General features: G+C 43.7%; 1 protein-coding gene across 1 annotated transcript; it reads left to right on the plus strand.

The window, feature by feature from the left end:
• Positions 1-1,608: 1,608 nt before the first annotated feature.
• On the plus strand, positions 1,609-9,330 carry LOC113587175 (ubiquitin domain-containing protein 2-like). The gene is made up of 3 exons (XM_027025718.3): positions 1,609-1,742; positions 4,497-4,733; positions 8,748-9,330. The coding sequence occupies exons 1-3, from the start codon at positions 1,673-1,675 to the stop codon at positions 9,173-9,175; spliced, it is 735 nt and encodes a 244-aa protein (XP_026881519.1). The 5' UTR covers positions 1,609-1,672; the 3' UTR covers positions 9,176-9,330.
• Positions 9,331-9,396: the final 66 nt, after the last annotated feature.

Raw genomic sequence — 9,396 nt, forward strand, 5'->3', positions numbered from 1 at the left:
TTTGCCTCTTCTTCCTCTGCTCTCTGCCCTCATGGCCCCAGGTATTGTAGGGAGCATGGTGAACTGGAACTGCCTGCTTGTCATTGCAATAATATGTTCATAGTGCTTGGACAGTTTCAGAAGGTTTACAGTCAGAGAATGAATAAAAACCAATACAGTCAGCATAGTGAATGAGCAGGCTGTATCATTTACCAGTATCATTTGCATAAATGCATAGTGAATGAGCAGGCTGTATCATTTACCAGTATCATTTGCATAAATGCATAGTGAATGAGCAGGCTGTATCATTTACCTGTATCATTTACATAAATGCATAGTGAATGAGCAGGCTGTATCATTTACCTGTATCATTTACATAAATGCATAGTGAATGAGCAGCTGCATCATTTACCTGCCCTCCTTTCTCCCTGTCTTGCTTCAGAAGGAACCTTTGCTTCAGGCAGTGTGGCTCACATTCCTCCAAAGAGAGAAGCACTCTTCAGCGTACGCTACCCCTAAACCAGTGTAATGGTCCATACTACCTGTTTGATCTGCCATTATGTCGTATAATAATGTACTAAACGTACTGATGTAAATGGGTACAGCTGTTACCAGCGGTAACCTATAACGGACCCTGGAACATGGATGGAGATTTGGTTTGGACACCAATTACCAGCTAATTACCAACAAATGTTATTCACACATACACACTCACACACACACACACACACACACACACACACACACACACACACACACACACACACACACACACACACACACACACACACACACACACACACACACACACACAAACACATGCACACACACAAAACCTGTTGACTGGAATAACAACAGGTGTCCTGAGTCAGTGCGAGGTCAATTCTAATAATTTTATCATTATTTAATTACAGATCTTGGTCTGCAGACTCGGAGAATCAATGAAACATTCTGTTCTGGGACTGCTTTGACTCACCTGTTTGAGATGAAGTGAGGAAGTTTTAACATATATGAAATATCTTTGGACTGTGTGGAACCTGACAGAAATAAAGTTCTCAGTGAAGTACATAATGAAACGTAATGACTATCAGGACTCTTTACATGTATATAGCAGTTACAACAGTAAACCTACTACAGTACACTGCTGTCATGTGAAATATTTGCATGACTAAAACCGACGAGATAAAACAGTGGCACAGCGACACCCGGTGATTGCTTAAGGACATTTATAAGCGCTCAAGCGTGATTTAATGGCGGTCTCTGGTGGAAATACTGCATTTATATTATAGTATACAGATAGCAACTCATAGGGAGAAAACACAATAAAAATACAAATAAATAAATAAACAAACATTATTCAACTGGTCTTACAAACATAATAAATGTGGAAATAATTTAAGTTTACATTCGGTTGAGCCAAAATGTCTGAAAGAAAACGCTTATTAATTCTAAAAAGTCGTCACAGGAAATAACTTGGCTTTTAACTTGGGAGGTTGTAATATAAATTATTTGTTAACGTCTTAAAATGCATTAAAGTCAGCAAGTGCGCCTCGCTCGCCCTGCGCGGTCACCTCGTGACGGTGTCGGTTCCCCCGCCTATTCCCGGTGATGCTCGCGCCGTGCGGACTGCGTTGTGGCGCGGGGACCGGAGCGGCAGCACGGAGCGCCTGTGCGCAGCGCGCTCGGATCACCCATGGGCGGCTGTTTGGGTAGTCACCATGACTCCTCTGGCACTCTGAATTTAAACTCTGGCGGAACAGGAGGTACGATGTCCCTTCTTTCTTTGAGAGGTTTCTCTGTATTTTCTTGCGTCAAGCCCAGCAGCGGTTAGCGGATGTCTCGTAGGCTGTGCATCTCTTAGGCCATACATAGTTTCATGCATGACTGACATGCATCCCATGACGGATGTGTCGCCAGAACTTTGTTGATGGGAAACCTCTTGCTCCTTACGTGAGTGAATGCGTTAGGATATAGCTAACGGGATCTTAGTCACCGAAACTACTGGTGTAGTTTGCACGAGAAAGTTGACAGCTTCTAATTCCTTCGAACTGGTTATCTGAACTGGTTATCTGAACTGGTTATCTTGGGTTGTTCTGCAGCTGAATGTCAGCGTCCATGTTTATCAGACATGAATTTTTAATAAATGTATCTAGGCGTATAAGTTCTTAGCTCAACTTTTGGCAATGACGTCTTAGAGCTGCCTATACTCCATCCTGGGCGTCTGCAAAATGTTTTTTTTTGGGCGAGTTTCAGAGGTTCATAACTGCTCCATTACCTGTAGGTTTGTTAAGAATCTGTAAACATGTATAGACATTACTCTTTATTATTATTATTGTTATTATTATTATTATTATTATTATTATTATTATTATTACATTACTCTTGCATGCCAAAAGACACCAACGTTGTATTTGTATTAGAAAGAGAGAACAGCTGCAACCTAGTACTAATTAAAAGGAACTATGAAGCTTCTGTTTCATACTTTGCAATTTTATTTCTTCATAAAACCAACTATAGAGAAGGTTGTGTAAAAAAGACCTCTGCAAAGAAGCTCCTACTGGGTGTGTGTGTAATTGCATGCATTCAAGATTTCATTATTCAAGATTTCATTCATGTGATACTGTAAAAGTTGCATAAATACTGTAATCAAGAAGGTAACTCAGTAAACACTGTGAGGTAAATGAGAGTAAGGACTAACCACAGATCTGTGGTTATATGCACACATGGGAATATGCACTGGGTTTTTTGTCTATGCGCACACGGGAATAGTGGCACTGGGTTTTTGTTTGCACTCATGAGAGAGTGATTGTGTGAGCGTGTGTGTGTGTATGTGTATGTGTGTGTGTGTGAATGTGTGTGAGAGAGAGAGAGATTCATAATTGTAGTCAAGTACACAAAGTTTCCAGAGAAACAGGACAAAGGTCCTTCAGTACCTGTACAAGCAAAGTATTTCTGAAAGCTCTGGCACGGGTGATGAAGGACCTCTGTCTGAAATGTCCTGTTTCTCTGGAAATCTTGTGTACTTCACCACAGTTTTGAATAACTCTACATGTCTTACAACAGTACACTGCAGTTACTCACCTGAAATCTTATACAGGTGTGTGTGCATGCGTGCATGCGCAGTATTAATGTATACATCATTTATTCATATTTTAATGTGTAATAGGCTGTCAGCAAGGACATATATGAGCAAAAATCTGAAACACATCTGAACCACTCTGCTCAGAGGTGGAATTACTAGGCCAAAGCCCGGTTGGAGTCTTCACAGTCGATGGTGATTTATGCCATGACACAACGGAACTTTGCCTTAGGCACTAAATCATGTAATAACTGCAGTTACTACCAGGTGCCAGGTCTAGGTGAAGAGCTGGAACTCTTTGGCACTGGGGGCAGCACTCTGTCGGCTGTGCGTTGTGTGCTGACACTGCATATACAGAGGGCATCACATGCATTAGTGGTTTGGGGAGGACATCCGCCTTAGCAGTGCAGACAGTGGAAACAGTAGCCCTCCCCAGCAAAGTCTCTTCCCCATCCAGAGGTCTCTTGTGTCTTCACAAACAGGCAATGACAACGAGCTCCTCTCCAAATTACTTCACTCGCCTTGACAGCTGAAGCAATCAGCCAGGCAGACAAATGCTTCATTATCCTCCATTTGTTCCGAGTCAGGTCACTTTGATATTGAGCGCCGCACTGTTATTGCTATTGTCTCCATTCTGAGTTTTGCGGCTCCAGCGATGAATAATTCATGTGTGCAGCACGTCAGTGTGCATTGTTTTATGACTATACCTTCAAGTGCAGTGGTAGGAAAGCTGATACTGATATATTTTCATGGTGCCACCTTTTTTAGGGTCTGTCTGTCTGTCTCTCTCTCTCTCTCTCTCTCTCTCTCTCTCTCTCTTTCTCATTGGACCCACTCACACTCTCTTTCTCTCTCTTTCTGTCACACAAACACACACACACACACACGCACACACACTCCTCATACACTCACACATACATACATGGCTTTCTGCCGTAGTTCTTTAAGCATGGTTTATTACGCTGCTCTGATACTGACAGCCATCAGGACTGTGCAGAGAAAGCAGTCTGTGTTGTGCAAATAATCATACATTAAACAAAGTTGCAAATTTACCTCTGCAGTTAGTTCATTGCAAAAGGTTACGGTTGGTGTTTTCATTTACTGTACACTCCACTGCACCGCAGTCACGTGATTCTAGTTACAAACAGCACTTCTCATCAGACAAGCAACAAAGCACATGCATTTTCATTTGCTCTCAGACAGTCCTGCTGCATGTCCTAAATCTATGTTGATCACTGTTGTGTTAATCACTGAACTTCAGCTAGTTCAGCACTGGTGATTTTAATAGTTTATTTTTGCTGTTTAGTAAATGTTGGTCTACATCAGGTTAGCCGATATTCCTGTCTTTGCTTCTAAGCCGGAGGTGCGCTGGGTTGCCGCTGTCCAGCAGGTCCGACGCTTGGCTCACACCACGCCCTCCCTTCTCCCCTCTCCCCAGTGGCTCTAGGCAGGAATGAACGTCTGCGGAGGGACAGGCCCAAGTGGAAGAGTGACTACCCCATGACGGACGGGCAGCTGCTCAGTAAGAGGGATGAGTTCTGGGACACAGCGCCCGCCTTCGACGGCCGCACGGAGATCTGGGACGCGCTCCGCGCTGCCGCGCATGCCTTTGAGAGTGGAGACCACGAGTTGGCGCAGGCCATCCTCGACGGGGCTGGCGTCACCCTCCCTCACGGTACCGCCAAGCTCCATCACACTTCTGCTGCTGCACAACACATTGTTTCTGAATCGTTATTTAAATGTTGCCGCCTTGATACCTGGGTAAAGATCTAACAAGCTCATGCAGAATCCTTTAATGCACAGACATTCCTGAAGTCTGATAAATGCAATATCCTCTAACCATGTCATGTTTGAGCTGCCCATTTGCTCAGGCGAATCCCAAGTCCTGTTGTGGTCGCTGCTGTGACATGCTGGACACCAGTGAGTTAGAGAGCGAGGTGCAAGTGCAAACCAGTACAAATTATAAAGCAAATCACAGAAACAAAACCCAAATGAAAACAACTATAAAAGTGAACGTCTGAAGACGGAGCGTCAGGAACTTGGACCTGTGAATTTAAACAGGGAGAGGCAAACAAGAGCCAGGTGATGAGAATAAGCTAATAGACAGGCGATTGAGACCTCATATGTGATCGGTGTGTGTGATCTGTGGATGACTGTGAGCTGGTCTGACTAGGTAATGACCAGGGAGTGATCGCAACACGCCACTTCTCTTGAGTCCATTTAGCTGTAGCACATGCTTGGCACATGCTTAGTTGTTTTTGGTGTTATCAGAAATGCACCAGACAGAATTTTACCTCTTCATATGTAGGTTACTGATTTCTCTGCTGCTCTTAACAAATCACATTTAAGCTGTGATTGATTTTTAATTTATTTATGATTCGATTTTGTTAAATTGAATTTGATGCTGTGCTGTTTGCAAGGACACCGCTTGTTTGGCGACTCTATCACCCTGCAGGTGCACCAGGCCTCATCAAACCAGCAGTAAAATTAGCTTTGTTGGCTTTAAAACAGTAAATTAACATAGCATGACTCTGTCCTCTGGGTTTGGCCTCATCACGTAGCTCCACTCCTGCTTTCTGTTCACCCTCATCTCCTTTGTACAGACAGACGAAATGGGGGAAAACCCAGCCTGCTTCACTGTACTTTTCAGTGTGAGTTTTACAAGCTCCAAATGCTAAGATGCTCATTTTAGGGGTTCAAGGCTAGATTTGTTAGATCAGATGGGAATAGCAGATGTGCAAAATGGTTTTCTAAAAACAGCCGTCTTTCCCCCAAACTGGACACACTCCCCCAGAGATGTGGGACAGACGTGGCAAATTGTATTAACATTTGCTAACCCAGATTTGCAGTTTGTATTCTTTTCTGTAGATGGAATTTCCTGTGAGCTAATGTACATTTCCCCAGTTGGCCGCTGTAGGTTTATTTTAGGATTGCATGTTAATGAATACAGCAGTTGGGGAAAAGGTATCATTAATAATTAAGAAATTAGTCTATAGCCTCACAATCGTACCTAGCGACACCGATTGTGACATGTGAGTAGTGCTGGCTGAGTATTTGCTTATTTTTCTGATACCAGAAAATACTTTTAAAATAGAAGGAATACTTTTAAAATTATTGTCTCCCCATTGCCTGGGCCAGGGATGCTCACGCTATCTGCTGAAGTGCATGGCTTGGTTTCAAACAAACTGGTGATTAATGCACAAGCCTCGGTGTATCTGTGTCACCAGAGGCCTCATTAAATTTTAGGTGTTCTCGCTTTAAATGCAGTGGTTTTCCCAGAGATTGTGATTCACGTTGCGAAACAGCCACTATACTGGCACCTAGTGGCCTGGAGATTTCAGATATTCTGTACTAAATTTATTTTAAACATGGTTGCCTCTATATAGGGGACTCTATCTATGAAGCATAAACTGCTTAGCTAAAGGAGTACGTCTGTGAAAAATTAAATTTACATGATTTTCCACTTGGTCCACATAGTCAATTGGCAAATCATATTTGGAGTCCAAATGTTGCTTCTTTAGTTTAGAACAAAAGATGCTAACAACCAACATTGCTAACAAACACTGGAGGTCAACAGTAAACAGCCTTTAAAAATACATGGCCAAACATCTCTCAAACCACACTCAGGTCTTAACAAAGGTCTCACAGGCCAGTCGATATGTTTAAGGATGCAGTATGAGTCATTGTGAAATATAAAAGTGAATAGAAATGTTGGATGGGGTTTGAGCAGTTTGAGAGAAGTTTGTGGGCATTATCTACAAAAGCTGTTATTGCTGCTGTTGACATCCAGTGGTAGCACCATTACATTAGTTTTACACCAACAAAAATAAACTAAATGCAAAAATTGGACTTCAAGCAAGTCTGGGATAAGTTAAAAAATAATGTAATGTTTATTTTTTTGTCGACCTATCCCTTTAAGAGCACTAAAACGAGACACAGAAAACTATGTTGCGATTCGATCCAGTGGATACCAATCATATAGGAACTGGGGCCACACTGGTACCAGAGTTTGGTACCCAACTCTATGTGTAAATACTGTACTCAGATTAACAACACTGGTACTGAAGTATGGGAGGTGCTTTTATCTGAGGTGTATGTTTTTGTGTACGTGTGTGTTACAATATGCTTGCTCATCAAAACTGCATGGTATAACTATCCAGGCCTCATACTGGCAGGTCACACACACACACACACACACACACACACACACACACACACACACACACAAATGCAAATGGAAATGCTCTCCCACAATTTGAATTCACACAGAGTGTTTGATCAAGGGGAGAGCTCTGATTTAATATGCTTTGACTATTTTTTTTAATTGTGTAGAAAAGCTTCAGCTGAATTACTTTGAACTGAGCTATGCAGACAGCACACGGTTTACTGGGTGTGCTGAACTGTGTTTCACAGACAGTCTCGACTCAGTGGCTCATTAAACAACATTTATGGTGGCTTGTAAGCTTTGCACTGTCAGCTGGTTTCCTGAGGGTCTGAACGTCTTCACCACAAAACTTGGCCAGTTCCAGTTTTTCTTTGTCTCCCTTTTTCTCCATTACTCTCCCTCTCTGCTCATCTCATTGCAGTTGCTCTCGTGCGTGATTAATACATGAAATCCTCTGTGTGTGAGAATCCTAACGCTTTTACAGAGTTTTTTTTTTTCTTTTTTATTGAGTGAAATCTTACCACCACATTTTCTGACTCAAACATTTCTGCCAGAAACCCTTGAAGCAAAAATCACACTGGCAGATTTACTGTCAGACTCTCTAAGGATATTCTGAAAATGCGTTCTAAAGTGTCTGAGGTCCTGTTTACACCTGGCGTTAACATGCGTCTTTGGGCATAAGGGACTGCCAAAAACCTTTACACCTGCTGTATTGAATGTGTCTCAAGTGACCACTGGGGATTGGATTTCTTACATCATTTCCATTGAAGGAAATGCCACATATGTTTGCTACGACACTCTGCTGATGCTTTTGTTTTCAGACAGAAATGTCCTGTGAACCTTTGATCCCGTTCCAGTTTGGTCTGGTGCGAAGTTTTCAATTGCATGGTCATCTTGTACGATTTCCAAACAGTCTCCTAATTATTGCTCATTTTCCAGCGAGAGCTATGACACTGGTGACATGGATGGTACTGTGCTGCTGTCGGACGCATCAGAACTGTTCACACTGCACATGTAATGTGGACTGATGCGTTCCAGACCATCTCCAAAAGTGGTTTGAGTGATCAGATTACAATGGGTCTCTGAGACACACTGTACCCTGTTCACACTTAAACTTAGTGCTGGCCTGTTATGTTTTGATCACCCTGGACCCATGTTAATGCCAAGTGTGAACAGGATTTTAAACAAACACTTGACACTCTGGTTGATTAAATGATTATTAATGTATCTGTTTAACACTGCCATCTAGTGGACGCCAGATGATGTTATTTCCACTGAAGGCTGAGTTTGATATCATTTAATGGATATTTCTGAATTAACATTTGAAAAGAAATAAGCAAAGGAGCACTGGCTCTCTGAATTTTCATCAAGCTGAATGTGAATGAAGGTTGGACATTTACAAATGTGTGGTAGTTCATTTCAGAACCTCTCCCTCCCTCCCTCCCTCTCTCCCTCTCCCTCTCCCCAACTCTCTCCCTCCCTCTCTGTCTCCATCTCTCATCTCTCTCTTTCTCCATCTCTCAGGTGTCCTCTCCGACTGTTATGATGAGCTTGGCACCCGCTATCAGCTGCCTCTCTACTGCCTCTCCCAGCCTGTCAACATGATCGAGGAGCGAGCCGAGTGCGACCCCGATGACCCCGATGACCTCACCGACCCGGAGCCGTCGGAGGCCCCGGCCGAGGCGGGGGAGGATTGTCCTCTGCGTCTGCGCCTCTCCACCGGTTGCGACTTGCGGCTGGACGTGCGCTCCACCGACTCCGTCTGCCATATGAAGCGGCGTCTGCAGGCGCAGGAGGGCGTGGCAGCCATTTCCCAGCGATGGTTCTTCTCGGGCCGTCCGCTGGCCGACAGGAGCACGCTGCAGGAGCTGTGCATCCCTAGCGACTACATGGTCCAGGTGATCGTGAGCCAGCCGCCTGCCCCGCCCGACCCGGCGCCAGGGCACAGCTAGTCAAGGAGCCTCCTGTGGGGGAGTGGGACCTCGGGGCACAGAGAAGAGAAGCACATAGTCTGGCTGTGTTAGAAAGAGTCTCTCTCTCCTTTTTTCTTTTTGTTTTTAAGCACTTTTTATTACACTGCCCTCTATTGACTGATGTGAGGAACTGCAACTGAAGTCCTCCTGAGACACTATGCAGCTGAATTGGACATCGTATGGGAGGAGATACTATTTGC

Source organism: Electrophorus electricus, chromosome 16, assembly GCF_041902795.1.
Source record: "Electrophorus electricus isolate QZ-2024a chromosome 16, ASM4190279v1, whole genome shotgun sequence".
Classification (NCBI taxonomy): Eukaryota; Metazoa; Chordata; class Actinopteri; order Gymnotiformes; family Gymnotidae; genus Electrophorus; species Electrophorus electricus.